Raw genomic sequence first — 20,664 nt, 5'->3', positions numbered from 1 at the left:
TTTTTCCATGATAAAATGGAACAATAGTTTTTTAAACAATAATAATGTGTCTTCCAAATGCAACCTTTAAGTATACAGAAAACTTATTCCTATGGACAGGTATATTCATTAACCTTCCCATCATTCCCTCTTTCAAAGCAATATGATATAGGATTAAACTCAATGATACAGCCATCAATCTGTTCCCGTGAGATATTCCTCAGAGCTGCACTTAACCATATATATGACACCCTTTATTTAATGTCTACAATTACAACAGAATCAGCAAAATACTTAATCCTACCCTAGTCTTCAACCTTAATCACATATGGATTATAATAATGTGATTACAATTCCAAAAAAGGCAGAATTTTTAAAATTGCCTCTACACTACACTCAAACTACACTAAAAACTGGCTGTATTCTTACCCATTTCCTCTAAGGACTAACTTTTCCATCTCTCAGTTCCTCCTGTTGGGTGCTTAAGGGTCAAAGCTGTATAACTGAGAGGAAACCTCCACGTAGTCTTTAAAGGAATGTAAAGAACCGACCAGGGCTTCTGACCTAATGTACAATCCTCATCTTCTTGTGGTGCACCATATTGGGTATCTACCCGGATACTGAACGAACGAGGATGGGCTGGCAATTTGGGATTTAGCCGACCAAATTGTAATCTCATTGGCTTTAACCAATATACAAAATGATGGTACAACATGACAAAATTTTCATGCCGGCTGGGCCATCGCCTGGTTAAACAAGGCCCCCGTTGTTTTCACCAGGGAACTTGGGCAAACAGCAAAAGGTCAGCTACTGGAACAAATTTGAAAACACACCCCAACTCAACATCACCAGAGTTAAAGATCAGTACTATCAACATAAGAAGCCTGAATGGCAAAGAAATGGAGCTAGCTGAAGAATTAGACAAGTACCAGATCGACATAATAGGGGTGACTGAAACAAAAAAGACAAACTGGTGCGATCTTTCTGAGCAATAAATACAAAATGTTATATTCAGACAATGACAATCAAGGAGTAGCCATAGTATTCAACACAAAATACGAGGCTAATCTTCTTGAATGGCAGGCAGTCTCAAGTAGAGTGATGTGGGAAAATATCAGAATGGGGAATTGGACTATGAGAATTATTTGTGCCTGTGGTCCCACAGAAGGTTCTACTAAGGGAGAAGTGGAAGAATTTTTTGATGCTTTAGAGAAAACAACTGACACAATGAAAAAGGAAAAGTTGGTCCATGTTGGGGATCTAAATAGCAGAGTAGGAAATGACTATCAGACATACAAAAATATTTTGAGAAAATTTGGAGAAAAGAGCAAAGTTAATAATAATGGCAAATGCTTGTTGGATTTCTGCTCAGGACATGGACTGGTTATTACTAACACCATGTTCCAACATAAAATTGTGCACAAATTCACATGGAGAGAAGAGGCAAGGAATAAGAAAAGTTTCATTGACTATATTATTGTGGATAGTGATGTTTTCTCCCTGGTGCAGGACACCAAAGTGTACAGAGGATTTGAAATTGGAAGTGATCACTATTTAGTTTTGAGCAGGATAAAATTGAATTTCATATTGAAAAGAATAACATGTAAGAAAGTTGTAAAGCGAATAAAAGTTGACCAGCTCTCAGATGTCAACTGTAGACAAAAATACACAAAGATTATTAAAGAAAAAATGAAAGAGTTTGAGAACAGGAAACAAACCTTGGAGATTCAGTGGCAAGCCTTGAAGAAAACACTGATTGATTCAGCCAGAGAGGCATGTGGTGAGGTTGTGTGCGAGGATAAAAAAATCAGAATTCCATGGTGGACACAGGAAGTTAAAGAGGCAGTGAAGGAAAAGAAGAAAGCATATGAAAAGTTCCTGGCAAATAAGTCAGCTTGTGCTCTTAGAAAATACAGAGACAAATGTAAGAAAGCTAAACACTGTGCAAAACTAGCTAAACAAAAGTCATGGGAGGACTTTGGCAAGAACATAGAAAATAAATATCAAGAAGGTGGTAAGATATTCTGGAGGTTGTCGAAGAAGCTTAGGAATGGGGGAAAGAGTGCTGTAAAAGGAGTTAGAGATGATAAAGGTGACATGAAAATGAGAGAAAAAGATATCCTTGAAGTATGGAGTAATTACTTCGAAAAATTGCTAAATGAAACAAGCAGTGATAGTACAGTGGTAATAAACACTCAACAGGCATACAGTTAGGAATACATATCCATACTTGAAGTAGAAAAAGCCATCAAAGGCTTGAAATGTAGAAAGGTAGCAGGAGTAGTTGATATTCGACCAGAAATGCTGAAGCATGGTGGTATAAAAGTCTTACAGTGGCTGAACTGCATAGTTCAGAAAGCCTGGACAGAGGGATGAATTCCTGATGATTGGAGTAGAGCTCTAATAGTACTCATATATAAAAAGGGAAATAAAACTGAATGTGAGAATTACAGAGGTATTTCCCTACTGAGTGTTCCTGGCAAGATTTATGCAAGTATACTTGAGAAACGGTTGAGAAGAATTCTGGAAGAAAAGTTTGGTGAAGAACAAGCTGAATTCAGGCCAAATAGAGGCTGTCAGGATCAGATCTTCACTATACGACAAATAGTTGAGAAAGCATGGGAATATAACAAAGATCTGAATTTAAGTTTTGTCAATCTGGAAAAGGCATATGACAAGGAGCCAAGAGAGAAGCCATTTAATACGCTACAGTTATATGGTGTAAATGGGGCATTATATCAAGCAATACTTAGTCTTTATTTGAGTCGCAAGTCAGCAGTTAGAATTGAAGAAAGTACAGGAAGATGGTTTAATGTTAAATCTGGTATGAGACAAGGATGTACATTGTCCCCTCTGTTATCCATATCGGATCACATTATGAAGGAAAGTGGTACTAAACATGATATCAGAATTGGAGATGTTAATGTCAGCTCTTTGCTTTATGCAGACGATGTTATACTTCTAAATAAATCTGCTAAAAGTTTGCAAGATTCCCTGACTAAACTGAATAACTGTTGTAATAGATATGGCATGAAGGTCAGCAGTAAAAAGACAAAGACAATGAAAATAAGTAGAATTGTTGAAAATGTCAACTGTGTTGTGAACGGAGAACCTGTGGAACAAGTAAAACATTTCAGATACTTAGGCACGATTTTTAGTGAAATGGTAAATTAAATATAGAAATGGACAACAGAATCAACAAATCTGGTATGGTAGGAAGTCAATTGAATAAATTCATATGGAATAAGAGAGAAATTAGTTGGAACACTAAATTAGCTGTATACAAGCAGTATTCAAACCAGTTTTAACTTATGGATCTGAGAGCTGGGTCAGAAATAAAACACTTGACTAAAGACTAGAGACAGCAGATATGAGAGTCCTGAGAAAGATTAGAGGCATGAACAGATGGTATCAATGGCAATATCATATTAAAAACGAGGATGTTAGGAAAGAACTTGACATTATCAGCATCCAGGAATGCGTCAGCAGAGCTAATCTCAGGTGTTATGGTCACGTAAACAGAATGGGTAAGGAAAGATTAACAAAACAAGTGTTCTCTATCAGGCTGGCAGGAAAACGACCCAGAGGAAGACCAAGATATAGGTGGATTGATACAGTACAAAGTGCCTTAGATGATAGAAATATAAGATCTGATAATGTTAGAGACTTGACAAGTAACAGCCTGATTTGGAGGAAAATTGTAGATAGGAAGTTAGTAATGCTGTAAATTTTTCATGTAGTACTATCATATCCTGTACACCCCTTTAGGGTACATGTCAGGAATTTGATAATGATGATGTCCTCCTGTCAGTTGGTCTACTATGAACAGACTGGATGATCAACCATCAGTTTGGAAAAATATAAAAAAACATTCATCTGCAGTAACAACCTGGGAGTGTCAAGTCTAATGAACTATGTCTTGATCTCTCTCTCTCTCTCTCTCTCTCTCTCTCTCACACACACACACACACACACACACACACACACTCACACACACACACACACACACACACACACAGAATCAATATGGGAAAAAGACCGCCAGTTTTCACTGCAGCAAATTCAAATGTGAGAGGCGTTCATCTTCCCAAGACATAGTTATGAAGCCCAAGTTATAACCTAATAGTAGCACTAGTAGGAAGCTTATAACCTAAGCTTCCTACTGGTGCCCACAAAGCATGCTCTTTCTAGCTAGTACTTTAGTCCACTAAGTTCCAATTTTATTTTTGTTGCTTGCATTTGACAATTTATACTGCACTCCTGAAGATGTGTGTGGCAAATACGGAACATTGGAAGTATTAAACTTTAAACTTTTAATTCATAACTCATGCTGGTTTCATCCCATTAAGCATCTAACATCAGTTCTAACTAGCACCTAAGCCTAAACATATGATTCTGTTGAAAGCCATGTTTTGATAACTATTTTTTCAAGAAACTCTATTTCCTCAGATAGGCAGGTTTGGTTTAGAAAATGTGGTTCTGAACATTGATGAAGAGATATCATAATAAAAGGATTAGACATTTATTTAAAGTTTTGGGAATACACTTTATAGTTATAAGAACTTTTAAATACAGGTTATCAATATTTACAAACATCTGATTAATGTTAATTCAGATGTTTATTTATTTCATAATTTCACTATGATACATAATCATAAATCCTCTTATATATATATATATTAAAAAAGAAAAATAAATAAATGACTATAGAGTGAGAGAATTAGAAACTGGATAATAGTGCCATCATCTACTGACCAAGTTAAAAACTAATCTCATATATTTGCCTATATTACAAAAGTGTAAATTGCTACCTAAATTCGCCACTGAAGCTTCATATAATGGACATAAGTATATTGGTACTTAAATAGTTTAAGTTTAAAGATTTAAAAAATAAACACACCACCATGCAATGGAATGAGACAGAGCTCCCCTTCAGACAAGCTCTGTACACATTATTTTCTTACTCTTTTTGTTCTCTCGTTATATAACACTTATGAAAGTTTTAAGAAACTTTCATAACTGTTAGTTCATGCAGTTTTTCATAATAAAATTAAACAACTGCAGAAATTTTCATAAAATGTTTTTTATTATTATTAAGTAACACCTCCAAGGAGTTCAAAGACTCATCGAGAGAGGGCACGTACTCTACAACTCTCCGTCTCCACCAAATGCAACTACCTTCATCATCTACACCAACGGCATCTACCGCCAACCATCACTACTAGTATTTTCACAGACATTCACAGACATCCAAGCCCGTGGTGGGATTCGAACCTGCAGCCTTTTGGCTGGAGAGCAGATACGCTAACCACTCGGCCAACCAGGCCGGTTTTATTCATTAAAATAAGTACCTTCACAATCTACAACTCTTTCCCAACGAGAAATAAGTTTATAAATTTTGCTTTTATAAAATGCTTTGTCTTTAGAAGTAATAAACCTAGCAACCTGCACTTTAATCTCTGTTTTATTGAGGAATTATCTATTTCGCATGTGATTGTCTAACACCAGAAAAAGTTGATATGCACCTGGAGAAACATCAGGAGAATATGGAGGATGAGGGAGCATCTCCCATTGTAAAGCACAAATTTTCTCAGGTAAGTTTTGCATTGTCCTTTAAGAATAACACTTTCTTCCAATTAACTAGCCATGGCTATTTCTGGCATCAAGTAGATCTCGGCTGTAATTGTTTAGCCTGAAGCAAAAAACTTGTAGTGGACAATACTGGCTCCAATCCACCACAAACACAAAGCATAGTCTTCTGGGGATGAAGCAGTGCCTTTGAAGTGTGCAGTACCGGATCGTTTGGTGACAACCAAACAATAAGTATGCTTCCTATTAGAGTACAAGATCCATTTTTAATCACAATGAGCAAATAATCCAAAAAATGGCTTTTTTTTATGATGTGAAAGAAGTGAAGAACAAATTGACAGTTAAGTTTATTGTCATCTGATAATGCATATGGGATCCATTTGCTTAGCTTCCATGATTTTCCCAGTTGATGCAAGTATAAACGAATTGTTTCACCACTCGCGTTAAACATTTCTGAAAGTTCTTGATGTTAATGTGTAATTATTTTCAACAGCGGCAAGTAATTCTTCATTATCAATAATGGAGGTTTTCTGAATGTGGTGCATCTTCAAGTGATTCATCACCAGGAACAAATTTTTTAAACCATTTCTGCACAATATGTTCTGCTACCACAACTGTTCCAAATGCCACACATATCTTATGGAATGCTTCTGAAGTCTTCGAACCGAGTTTAAATTCATAAAGCAAACAAGCCTGAATTACACCAGGTTCAACTGATATTTTAAAAGAGTTCAAAGTTATAGAAAAAGAGTATGCACCAATTCTTGTGTAGAGGCTTAAGTGCGGTGAGGACATTATGTTGGAGGTTTAATGGATTTTTTACAACACTCAAAAAGAATTAAAATAGAATTTAATACTTCCTATATTTCGTCCTAGTCACTAGCACATCTACGGGGATTACAAAAACAATTAATGTAACGATGTACGACTTGTGTTCCTCCTGCCTGGAGGAACACAAGTCGTACATCGTTAAACACAACTATGGCCATTTAGGCTTGGCTGACCATGTTTTGGACACCACCCACAGAGTATCATGGAAGAAAACCACCATGCTCCACCACAGCAAATTCAAGAAAGAGAGACTTTTCTTAGAAGCAGCAGCTCTCAGAAACTAACCAAATCTTAATAAATACGGTTGCATTAAGCTTCCGAAGATTTGGGAAACACTCATCACCAGAGGTCCCACCTTACATTCCAGGCCACCTACTACCGCCCTTAGAGGGCGCTCCACCTAGATAGGACTTTAGTGTCACCCACGTGGTTGGGCTTAGTATTGTAAGATTTGTGTGTGCATGTTGCATTAATTGTTTTTGTAATCCCCGTAGATGTCCTAGTGACTAGGACGAAATATAGGAAGTATTAAATTCTATTTTAATTCTTATTGAGTGTTGTAAAAAATCCATTAAACCTCCAACATAATAGTATGCACAAAGTTAGAGCACACCGATTAACTGACACATATCTGTGCCTTATGATGCACATAAAATTTGTGCTCTGCAAACCACTACAAAATAAAACAAGTCATTGCAGCAAACTACCGAAAACCACATGCACTTTTTGATTACCTGGTACTTATTAAGAATCTGAATCAAATACATGAAGAGTCAATTGCTATCTGCAATGTCCACTTAATAACCATAGCAGCTGTCATTATTATCTGTTTATTTTCTTTTATGTCTCATCTTGCTCTGATGAGACAATGGTTTCAATATATTAGCAGAATTACTAATAAAGTTTTTTTTTTTTTTAATGGGTTGTGAGTATCTATTGTAAATTCATTATGTTGAGTAACACAAGTGTGCATTTCAATTTTTATTTACAGGGCTTTTTTTTTTTTTTTTTTTTTTTACAAATCAAGACTTGGAAAATTAATTAAAGATTTCAAGAAACTATGTTTTTTTATTATTATTATTTCGGGCGACTCCAGGAGTCCTTAGACTCATCGAGGGAGGCCTAAACATCATGTCCACACAACTATGCGATTACATTCTCACAGTATCTATCATACCTTGTCTTGAACTCGTTCACCGTCATAGCACCCACAACAGACTCTGGCAGCTTATTCCACTCATTTACCACTCTAAAAGTAAAGAACCCAGCTCTAACACCCCTGATAACCACACTCTTGCCCAGCTTCCATAGGTGTCCCCTAGTTCTCCCACCACCAGTCCTGATCTCAAAAATATCCTCTGAATTAATCCTATAGAATCCCTTTAGCAATTTGAATGTCTCAATCATATCTCCCCTCCTCCGCCTATCAACTAGTTTCTGCAACCCACAAATCTTCAACCTGTTCTCATATGGTTCATTCCATAGACCTGTTATCATCTTAGTCACTCGCCTCTGGATCCTCTCCACCTCCTCCACATCAAGAAGGAACCGAGGTGACCAAATCTGGGCACAGTAGTCGAGATGAGGTCTTATCAAGGCTCAGTACAGAGGTACAATAACTTGCTTGTCTCTGCTCGTCAAGGTATTTTTCAACAACCAAGTGAGTTGATGAGCTGATTTAGCTACTTTTGCAATGTGCCCCCTAAACTTCATCTCCCTATCCACCAACACTCCCAAGTCCCTGGCCTCATCAATCTCTTGGAGTACAGTTCCACCAATGTGGTATACTGCTGCTAATCTTTTCACTCCAAAATGCATAACCTTACATTTTGTCACATTAAATTGACATCCATTCTCCTTAGCCCAGAACTCCAATCTATCTAAGTCATCCTGCAAGACTTTGACATCTTCTGCATTCACTATTGCCCTACCCAACTTTGCATCATCAGCGAACAAATGAATTGTTCCACTTAGATCCTTCCCTATATCGTTAATGAACAGATTAAACAGCATTTCTTGGTTTATCTTTTATTCAAGTGTAAGCAAAAAGTTTGCACAAGAAGTATATCTTCACAACTAAACTACTGGTATATAGAGGCACTTTGCTTGCTTACACTTGGATAAAGGATAAACCAAGAATATAATTTCTTGGCATCTTTAATTTAATTTATAACCAAGTGGGAAAAAACTTTCAACAACTTGAAAAATAACCATTATGAATGAAGTTGGAATAATATCTTTCAAGGTCTAAGTGATATCACTATGATCATCATGAGAGACTTTCCATTCTACACACAACAGTAATTGTATCTCACCTTGAATTCTCTCACCATGCATATTTGCTATCCACTCAGGTAATGTGTTCCACTCAAATCCCTATCCTCCCTGCAAATAAAGCTCCTTTTTCACTCATGTTTACTAAGCTTCTCTCACCAACTTAACAGTTTCAATTATATTCTGCACTTTCTTTATTCATAGTTTATTCAAGTATGAATAAGAATATATATACACAGAAATATGCATATAACTTATGGAGATAAAGTCTATTAAGTGAATCCTTTCTTTTAAGCTTACATGGTGATCCGAATGCATTTTTTGAAAATTATGTATGTAGATTTTAATATAGATTTTAGTTATATTAAACTAAAGTTTTTATTCAAACACGGTAGTTGTTTCCATAATTTTCAAAAAATGCATTCCATTAAGTGAAGATGAGCCTAGCTGCTCTGTTATGTGTCAACTGGTAAATGTCAAATGATTCACAAGTCATTTTCAAAAAGAATTTTGATTATGGATTGACAAAACTGTTTACATGGCCTTCCTCCTCTTTCTCTGTCCTTCAGCTGTCTGTAGAGAGTAAGAACACTGAACATAGGTGAGTACTGATGTCCAAATTGTTGTCTTAACAACCTAAAGCTGACAGTTCTGAATTATTTCTATTAGGGATCTTTGCTGGCTTCCTTGATATGAACTGCACACTGAGTTCAGTGTCTGGGATACATGTAAATACGGTCTGACTGTGGTTTTGTACAGACATGGTACATCAGCACTCAATGTACAGTTATTATCATCAATAGCTATGGGATAACATGCCTTTGATTAGATATTAGTTAGGCTTTTATGGAATTGAAGAGCTTTGTGCTTTCTTTTCACTGTGTCAGTCAGACTATCAATATAACAACCGAGGTACTGAAAATCTTTTACTTAAGTATGTGGCCATTTAGCTTAGTTTCCTTTTTTTTTTTTTTAAGACTTTTTGTTGACTGCCAACCCAATCAATGCTCCATTTTTACACAGTTTATCTAGGTGGTTTGAAGCAGTCTGAATGTTAGAACCAATTAGCACATCTGCAAAGCAGAGCCTTGTGTGGGTTTGACCTACTGAATTTTCAAGGGTTATTCCATACCTATTTCCTATGAGTCTGAAAATGTAGTCAAGGGTAATAAGAAGATATGTCTCTCTGAAGAACCCCCAGTAGAAATAGAAAAGCTCTCTGTCATCTCTTCATTAATCATTACTCTTGCATGGTAATTATATGCCATAACTGAGAATTTTTAACATCCTTATCAATTGAATAGAAAGTTTTTGAGATGTGTTGAACAATACTTCTGCCTTTCAAAAAACCTGCTGGATTTTTGAACAGAAGAGATATTACATATGGTTCAATTCAGTTCAGAAGCGTTCTGTCAAAGATTTTTAGTTTGGTAGAGAGTAGTGCTACAAACAACATTACAGGAATATAATGTTGTTTGTAGCTAGCTTTACTGCAGATATTTAGTAGTTGTTTTCAAAGCTCCTTTCCTCTATTCAATAGCCTCTGTTATTATACCAGCCAATCCAAGTATTAAAACTTTTAGATTATGCAACAGTTTTTTAAAGTAGTTCTTTTCATGCTAAGATTTCATTTTTTTTCTTTGAGTTCTTTTGCTATTTTTATCTGTGTTTCTTAGTATTTTGGGTTTTTTTCTTTAGTGCATAAGGAATTAGCTACCAGGTAAATTTTTCCCATTTTATGCATATTCCTATGAGTCTGAAATGGTTCCAATTTCTGTCAGATTGGGTATAGGTTTCCTTGTCATTTTGAAAGGCCATATCTACTTGCTCAACTTTCCTACATGCAAAAAAACAAAAAAGCAAATCACCACAAAACACTGTTAACGAAGAATCAGGTATCTGGGATTCAAGCAATGACCAATAAAATGCAGAATTGGAAAAAGAAAAAAAAATCCTATATAAATTATATGCATTTATAATACAATTTCAAACAATTTTATAAAAATCTGCATGCAGTGAAATTACACAAATGGTTACATGAAATCAATTTCACTATATGGATGCTATCATGATTACAATGCATGGTGTCCACAAAATGGAGTGTGAAAATATGTAAGGTTTGGGTAGTTCAAGCATTCCAGAGACCCTACAAGTTTCATCCTGAATTGTTTTCCTGCGTCACACTGCAGTGCCGCTACTGGGCAGGGTGTCATAGTTTTGTCATAGTTTTAAACATGGTGTCAGGGGAAGAGAAAGCGCAAGTTGTGTGGTGGTTAGCTAAGCTGAAATCCATCAAAGCAGTGTAGCGTAATTTCTGTCAGGTGTACAAAATGGCAGCACACAACCCCAAGAGTAGCTGTTTGTGGAAAGAAAATTTCCTAACAACAGGAAGCGTTTTGAAACAGCATGAGGAGGGAAGCAGCCAATATCAGAAGAGAAGGAAGAGAGGTTCAAGAGACCTTTGTGCGAAATCCGACAAAATCCGTTAGGAGAGCAGCACATGAACTGCAAATACCCCACTCCACCGTTCACAAGGTCACCGTTCATAAGTTGCAGGAAATCACACAAAATAAGCCTCAACGGGTAATGTTTGCAGCTGAAATTCTGGAACGCATCAATGAGAATCCAGATTTTCTTTTCAGATGAAGCCACTTTTAATGTCAGCAGAAAAGTGAATAGGCACGATGTCCGGATATGGGGGAGTAAAAATCCTCACTGTGTCATGGAACACGTGCGTGACAGTTCTAAGGTAAATGTCTGTGTAGTGTAATATGAAATGCTATTATTGGTCCATTTTTTTTTTGTGGAAAGCAATATCAATGGAATGATTTATATTTACAAATTTAAGGACACAAAATACACGTGTTGAAATGATTACTTTACTTATTAATAAAATAATATGATAACTAAATAATTAAGGAATTGACAGCGTACACTAGAAATATAAATTAAATCGACTTTAAAATATATTTTCCGATATTTCGGCAACGTCACATTGCCATCTTCATGGGAACTTAAGATAAAGATTCATTCATGCAAGTGCAACATAACAGTAAATGAGAAACGAAGCAAGGAAGCTACCATTTTCCTCAAGTCCTGATGGTGCCCCCTGGTGGGCTATATTAGGTGTTCTTGGACTTTGGGCTGAAGTTCTTCTGATATATGTTTCCCAAATTTGGGGCTTTTAATGTCAGCAGAAAAGTGGATAGGCACAATGTCCGGATAAGTGTCATGGAACACGTGTGTTACAGTTCCAGGATAAATGTTGTGTAATGTGAAATTGTCCTACTTTGGCCAAACAGGCAGGACAGCAAATATCAGAATCTCAGAACACAAGGACTACATCCGATTTCACCAGTACAGCTACTCTGGGCTTGCAGACCATGCTCTGGCTACTCGCCACAGAATAAGGTGGAAGAAAGCCACAGTAATACAGCAAGTTCAAATATGAAAGACTATTCATGGAATCAGCTTCAGCCCTTAGGAACATGCCAAACCTTAACAAATTTGGATGCATGAGACTGCCCCAAATTTGGGAAACATATATCAGAAGAACTTCAGCCCAAAGGCAAAAAAACCTAATATAGCCCACCAGGGGGCACCATCAGGACTTTAGGAAAACGGTAGCTGCTTCGCTTCGTTTCTCATTTGCTGTTATGTAGTACTTGCATGCACGAGTCTTTATCTTAAGTTCTCATGAAGATGGCAATGTGACGTTGCCGAAATATCAGAAAGTATATATTAAAGTTGATTTAATTTATATTTCTAGTGTAGGCTGTCAATTCCTTAAGTATTTAGTTATCATGTTTAACCAGCGTATAAGCCTTTTTACAAGAATTAATAAAATAACAATTCACGTTTCAACCCATGTATTGAGGTCATCATCAGAAAGATACATGTGTATATATATATATGAAAACAAACTACATGTTCTTGCACTCTACAAAGGTAAATTGAATCTACGTGGCTAATCGATCTTTTACAGAAGCATGTGAAATGCTCAAACACAATCCTAACCTGAACAAAAATGACAGTAACATTTCAAGAATGTGGAGGACCCGTTTGCAACCAGAACAAGCCAAAGAAAAATCTCAATACAATAAGACTTGAAGTGGTTTTTTTTTTTTTTAACATTTGATAGCAACTTGAACTGTACAAGTCCAGAAGAAAATCTTACCATAGCAACCTGAACTGTACAAATCTTAGTACGGGAGGACTTTAGCAGGGTTTATTGTATTTTTTTTTTTACCACTAGAGGTCAGGCTATGTAAAAGATCAATTAACAGCATAGATTCAATTTACCTTTGTACAGTGCAAGAGCATGTAGCTTGTTTTCACATACACATGTATCTTTCTGATGATGAACTCAATATAATGGTTGAAAAAACATCAATTGTTATTTTATTAATAATAAGTAAAATAATCATTTCAACATGTGTGTTTTGTGTCCCTAAATTCATAAATATGAATACTGATCACCGTGTAACCTTAAAAGAAAAAAATGGAATGATTTACCTCAACATCCTGGAAAATTCATCTTTCCACAACTCCTTCAACAGGGTCTTCCCTCAGTGGTGGATTGGACATAGAGGACCAATGCCCTGGCCACCACGATTGCCGGATCTTACCCTACTTGATTTTACTTGGGGGGGGGGTATGTGAAGAATACAGTCTATGCAACTAAAGTGGAGAGGCTAGAGAATCTGAAACATCGCATTTCTGCTACTGTGTCCTCCATCACCCCTGACATGCTTCAGAGAACCTGGTCAGAGGTAGACTATTGACTTGAAATTGTGCGTGCTACTAAAGGAGCAATATGGAAGTGTACTGATTTTTTTAAATAAAAACTTGGTGAGTGTTCCTTCTCATTTGTACAATTTCTACACCATGGTCCATACACTTAAGTAGTAATAACATGTTGAAACTAGGGAGGTCCAATGTGGACATCCTGTATAAAGCAAAATACAAAATGTTTCTTAGATAAGGAATGCTAATAGTACAGAAAGTAAAAAAATTAAAGCCTTTTCACAGTGAATAAATCTTACTTGTTCCAAAAACTTATTGTAATCATCACGTCTTTCTTCAGCAAGTTTCTTACGTTTTTTCTCTTCATATCTACCAAGGGGAAGCCCAAACCAGTCATTATCATCTAAAAAAGATGATTTCTGTTGGGCCTGAAATGTTAAAAGTATTCATTTTATTTACTTATCTATTCCAAATTAAATGCATTATATAATATGTTATGAGATATAATTCATATGCAGAGAGAACAACTATCAGTTTGGTTATGTAACAAAAAAAATTGTCTAGTGTTGGGTCCTTAAATCCCCCCCCCTCTCCTTTAAATAAAGTTTCTCTGTAGATAGCTTCCAGTATTGAGACCACATATTTTAAGAATCCTACAGGTTTCGTAAATTATCAGACTTACATCGTTGGGGGGGGGGGGGGGATTAGCAAAAACTGTACAGGAAACTGAACAGATGTTACCAGAACTACCCAATTCATACATATAACTAACCAGAATAAAAACATTAAATTACTGTATACATGTTGGAACAATGCTAGTTACTGCTGTCACATTGCACATATCATATCCTAGGTCTATGGCAGTTAGATTTTTAATGAAAGCAGACCAAACATGGTATAGAATTGATTTTTTTGTTACATTGTGTGAGAATCTGAAACATTTCAGAGGCTTAAAATTTTTGTAAAACAATCATGATCAATATAAGGCATTTTTGTTTGTTGCCAAACTACTTGATGGCCTGTGGTAGTTGTACTTTTATTGCCCTCACCTCCCCATGATGAAAAATTTCCTCTGCATCAATTCCACAAAATCCTTGTAATAACTTAGATGCTTCTATTATTCTGCCTCTTTTCTTTCTATTTATCAAACCAACTTCTGCAACCCACAAACCCTCAATCAATCCTCGTAGGGAAAATTCCACAGACCACTCATCATCTTGGTCACTTGCCAATGGATCTCCCTACTGCTTCCTTATCCTCAAGAAACACGGGTGACCAAAACTGCACACAGTGATAGCTTTCTCATATCTATTTGTATGTTCTTTAATAACTAACTAATCCTATTAGCTACTCTGGCCACTCTTGCAAAATACCCTATGAACTTCAATGTCTTATCCACTAACACCCCCCCCCCAAATCTCTAATTCATCAATTTCATAGAATACTGTTCCATCAATGTAACACAGTTGTAACCTTTTCATCCCAAAATGAATAACTTTATACATTTCCACATTAAACAGGAAACCATCATATTTTGCCTATAATGTCAACCTATTTAAATTGTTCTGCAAGCTCTCTACATCATGGTGATTAATTACACAGGCCTGCAAAATTCGAGTCATGAAAAGTTGTCTGGAAACTATTAACTGTTTCTGATTTATTTTTGATCACTGATTTCAAATATCTCTTCCATTTTCTCTATCACGTAAGGATTTTTCATAAAATGGATATCAATATTACAGTAAAATAGCTTTAAAATGCATTATATTAATAAAATAACAGTATTTAAAATTTTCCATAAACATTTTTGGAATGAAAGTATTGGAAAAAATTTTTTTAATTAAAGTAAATAAAGATTAATCTCTAGTTCATACTTTATATTTCATTGAAGTGTCTTTCTTTATCCTTCAAAGCTTCTTTTTGAACTTTTTCTGTGAAATTCTTTTCCCGAGTCGTCTCTGTTCAGCATCCAGCAATAGTCTGCCATCATGTTTGCATTCCACCTGCCCTGATACCTTCTTTCCATCTCCTTGATGTGCTGGTAGAATCACTCTTCTTGCTCTTTGCTGACAGTTCCCAGATTCTCAGGAAACTAGTACAAATGAGAGTTGAGAAAGTGCACTTTTAAGCTCATGGAGCATCTCAATCCTTCAATTTCTGTAGCATGTCTTCCACAATCATTTTATAGTTGGGGATCCTTGTGATTTCCTAGAAATTTGGTCACCATCTCTTTCAAAGTTTTCTATGCTTCTTTTTCAACAGTTGCCATTTTTTCTTCAAGCAGTTTATCCTTCATAAGTTTCCTGATGTCCGGACAGATAAAACTACCTTCTTTCAATTTTGTTGTAGATAATCCCGGAAATTATTTAAACACAGATGTAGTTGTAGTTTGAAACATATTTAAAACACTCTTCTTCTTTTGAAAGCCTTGACAAATTGCTTCATCAATTCCAGCTTTATGTGAAGCGGAGGTGAAAGGATTTTTTCCCGAGCAACCAAAGTTTCTTGTAACACATTTTTACTTTCAGGTTCTAATGTGACTCTTTCTGGCCATTCCTTCTTGATCCAATGTTGCTCTCGATCTCGGCTGTCCCACTTGCACAAAAAGCACAAGTATTTGGTGTATCCTCTTTGCTTTCCCAAAATCATAGATATGACTAAGATCACTGCAAACTGTCCATCCATGTTCTTAAATTTTGCTGAGAATGAAGACTAAACTTTCCAGTGAATGGAATGTGCTACTGGTACTGAAGCATACTTATTGTAATTATGGAGAAGCACAGCTTTGAGGAATCGATAAATAACCTCCAATCGATGACTTCATATTTTATGTTGAATTTGCTTATCAAGTCTGGGAATATCGCTACAATAAACTAAATCACCTTCCTCTGAAAAGTAAGGAAGAAAATCTCTTTCTCTATATCTAAACCATGAGAAAGAAGTGCCAAGGGCTAACAAATTCTTTTCATTTAGTCCTGAGCTCAGCAGTTCTGCAGATTCCTTAGGAAGACCTAAATCTCTGACCAAGTTGTTTAAATCGGTCTGTGAAAAATTCACGTGGGTCACTATCATGACTAAAGTTCAACTAAAGAATAACACAAGAAAATGCGTCTGTGACAACAGGAAAGTCATCCGTTATCTCAGCGAATCAGATTCGAAGTAGCCACCTGCACTTTTATCTGCATTTCTCCCTCCCTCTCCTATGTTAAGAATGAGAAGTTTCATGTTTCATGGAAATTTCTTTATTTACCATAAAAAGGCACTTCAAGAAAGCACTTATACAACTAATTAGCTGTAAATAAAGGAGAATGAAAATAAATACCAATGGGCTGAATTTAAATCCAAATACTGCTAATAAAAATGATAATTAGAAATTGGGTAAAATTGGTGGGTGATGGAATTTTTTTACTATTTTTTCTGAACTCAGCACCTAAAAATCTATAAGAATCAATTATTACTTCTCAGATAACTTTTCCATTGCAGGCCTGCGTTATTACACTATTAGTTGTTTGCTGCTAATGCAATTTGGCATCATCAGCAAACAGAATATTTTCCCTCAAACTATTTCTTATATTATAAAGATATAAATTAAAGAGTGATCCAAGCACACAGTAGTGGAGCACACTAGTAATTTCTTTTTTTTTTTTTTTTTGCTAAATTCTGGTCATCCACATACTATTCTTTAGTGTCCATCCAACTGCCACTGTATGCAATATTTCCTCCAGCTTCATATCAATTATCATTTCTCCAATATGTGTAAGTTTCATGTGACATCCTATCAAATGCCTCTGCAAATTCCAGTACTATTATCATGTAGTTTTTCCCTTTATCAAACTCAACTGTCACTATCATAAAAAAAGAGCATATTACAAAGTAATGCTGTCCCTGCAGAGTACCATGTGCTTATTGACCGATTCCTGAATTTTGTCTCCGATTAACTGTTCCAATATATTTACCACTACTTCCAAGATGCCGATTGGTCTATAATTTGTTACTTCTGTTTTGGAGCTTCCTTTGTGCAATGGAACTATTTTGTCTGCAATGTGCAAGGAAACTATTTTGCCTTTCCTTCATACTTACTCAGTAATCAGAATATATCTTCAAAAATTATGGAAACAACTACCATGTTAGAGTAAAACTTCAGTTTAATATAAACCAAAATAATCACTCGATGTTTTGACCTTCACATTAAAGTCATCATCTGGAGTATACATATATATACAAAGAAACAAGCTGCACTACAATCTACATGGTATGCTGAAGTTACATTGATTTAGTCAACTGTTAAACCACTGGCCTGACCTCTGGTGAAAAAAAAAAAACCTTACTACATCAAAGCTGGAGTCCTGTTATTATGTTATTATCTATTAGGTTATAAAATTAAATTAAATTAAGCTAGAGAGCAACATGTTCACACAAAAAAATGTTTACTTATATATAACTAGACATATAAATTAGAACAAACCAGTATGGATGGTGGCCAATAAAAGCTGAAAAATTGTTTAGAGTCAGGGCTTGCTGGAAAACTTGAACTAAGTGGGCTGAATGTGTGCCATGCAAATTCCTGGGATTTTTAAGCCACCGTTATTATTAAGATTAGGTCAATTAATCAAAATTTCACAGGCTTCTTTAAATTTCCATTCATACCAGGTTTTTTTTATGATGTAAGGAACAAGTACTTTTCCAATCGATTGAACTATTTTTCCTTCCATTCTCCTGAGACTTTACCAGAACTAAGACAAATGAAATAGCAAAGTAAGAAGCAATAAATTCCTTTACACATTCTTGTAATATGCAAAGTGATATCTCAACAAATCTGAAGGCCATATTCACATTAATATTCTGAAATATCTAAGTACGTTCAAGTCATTGATCTCTATTTCCGCATCACTTCCTGTTCACATCTGTGTCACTAATTCACTAATTTCTACCTCTTCTCTATCATCAGTACCCACTAAAATTATCCTCTGATGATCATTCTTTCTTTATACTGGAGTAATTCCAACTGACTGGAAAACAGGAATTACTATACCAATTCACGAAAAAGGAGACAAAAGAATATGTGAAAATTACAGATCCATAACACTCTTAAGTCATAGTTATAAACTATTCATTCGAATTATACAAAAGAGAACACAGATGCTTACAGAAAAAATCATAGAGGAAAACCAAGCAGGATTCAGGCCACATAGATCCACTATAGACCATATCTTCACCATTAATAATATAGCAGAAAAATATCGGGAATACAACCTGCCCATATACTGTTGTTTTATAGATTTTAAGCAAGCCTTTGATTCAGTTAATAGAAACAAATTGATTACTATCCTAAAAAAACGTAAAAATGGATACTGATATTTTAACATTTATTACAAATTATTATGGAGACACCAAAGCTTTTGTTAAAACAAACAACATTAAAACTGAGAATTTCAAAGTCGAGAAAGGTATAATGCAGGGATGCCCTCTCTCTCTCACCTCAACTCTTTATCCTCTTCCTAGAAGTCTGTAAAACCATAACCGATGAATCAGGCGTAAAAATCAATGGTACCAACATTAACCACATAAAATATGCAGATGATATCATTATTTTAGAAGATTCTAAACCACAGCTAGAAAAAACTATTAATATTTTAAATGACTCTTGTAAAACTTATAGTATGAAAATAAATCTTCATAAAACAAAAATAATGAAGATAGGTAGAGAAGAAGAAAATATTTCTATAAATCTTGAAAATCATCTGCTGGAACAAGTTAATAAATATGTTTATCTTGGCAGTCTTATATCTAGTAACCTCAACGATATGGAAACAGTAAAACACAGGCTAAACCTAGGTTGGACCAACATGAATAAACTAAACAAAATATGGAAAAATAAAAAAATCCCAATGAGTCTAAAATTAAAATTATATAAAACAATTATTATCCCAACGGCTACTTATGCTTCAGAAGCCTGGAGATTAACTCAACAACCAATCAAGAAACTTCAAGCATTTGAAATGAAATGTCTCTGAAAAATTAATAACACCCACTGGATGCAACACAAGGCTAATGATCAAATCAGAACAGATTTAGACTTCCCAGATAATATAATAGACACAATCATTAAGCATCAACTGAGATGGTTTGGTCATATTCAGAGAATGGCCCCTCATAGACTCTTATATTTAGCTCTGAATGGATATATTAGAAGAAAAAGACCTAGAGGCAGACCAAGAAGTACTTGGATAAAGTTTCTGAAAGGACATTCACATCTACCCAGCTATAGAGTCATGATTGAGATGGCTAAAGATCGTGATAAGTGGAGAACCTTTCTTCTTAGTGGACTCAACCCGTTACCAATCGGATGAGATGAGATGATGATGAGATGATCATTCTTTCATTTACTGACCATACAGCAAAAGAACTCTTTAAAATTTTTGGACTGCTTGGTTAATTTCCTCTAAATCTGATTTTGCCTTCCTTACCACACTGGTTACACTTCTTGTCTCATATACTGCTCAGCAGCTTGCTAATCACTTCTCTTCATATACTCAACACATCACATTTTCTTTTTCTGCATATCCTGCCTGATGATACCACTCATCTAACTCCTACCTGATCTTTAGTATACAGCCTGACACTGCTTCTTTCAGACACCCCTTAACCATCTCACATGTACTGCTAACATCCTTACCTTGAAGATTCTTATGCCATGGCACTACTTCAAGCTCCTCATAATTGTTATAATCTCCTGGCCTTCAGTTCCACATATACCCATTCTTAACAGAAAATTCCATGTTTGGCAACTTCTTAAGTTAAGATCACAAGATGACTCTCTGCAATCAGAGGCAATGTGGCTAACTTGGTTATGGACAGATTCTATGAAGTTGTCATTATATCTAGCACTCTCAAACCCTGAGGCCTCTCTAACTACCCCCATTCAAGTTTGTTATCTGACAGACTAGATTCTGAAATTTTTGGTCATTCAGCATTTGCTTACACCGTAGATGATCACATGCATATGCATCCTCCTAATAGCTCCAAGTTTCCAGGACTTTGCACTTCCACAATTTCAGTGAATAATGCTCTTTCCAGATACCTAACTCCAAATTCATTTAGGTACCTCAGCCTTATATAAGTCCTTCAATCCATCAAATTCAGTCCACAGGTCTACAAACCACATACCATTCTTCTTGCATAATATACACACTGACTCATTTGCAATCATGGTTCCCTCCTGCTCAACTAACTTCTGTTATAACT

At 35.6% G+C, this 20,664-nt stretch overlaps 1 protein-coding gene across 7 annotated transcripts in view; it reads right to left on the bottom strand.

Annotated features, from left to right (window-relative positions):
• The window catches only part of LOC150095252 (uncharacterized), a 542,725-nt gene that overhangs the window by 390,897 nt on the left and 131,164 nt on the right, over positions 1-20,664 (bottom strand). For all 7 annotated transcript variants that reach the window (XM_090410531.1, XM_090410526.1, XM_090410528.1 and 4 more), the window contains one exon: positions 13,719-13,847. In XM_090410531.1, coding sequence (XP_090266657.1) covers positions 13,719-13,847 — 129 coding nt within the window. The remainder of the gene's footprint in view (positions 1-13,718; positions 13,848-20,664) is intronic.

Source organism: Typopeltis vanoorti, chromosome 20, assembly GCF_054136105.1.
Source record: "Typopeltis vanoorti isolate ZY-2024b chromosome 20, IOZ_Tvanoo_1.0, whole genome shotgun sequence".
NCBI lineage: Eukaryota > Metazoa > Arthropoda > Arachnida > Uropygi > Thelyphonidae > Typopeltis > Typopeltis vanoorti.
The sequence above is the reverse complement of the archived record's forward strand: the minus strand, read 5'-3'. Positions and strand labels throughout refer to the sequence as shown.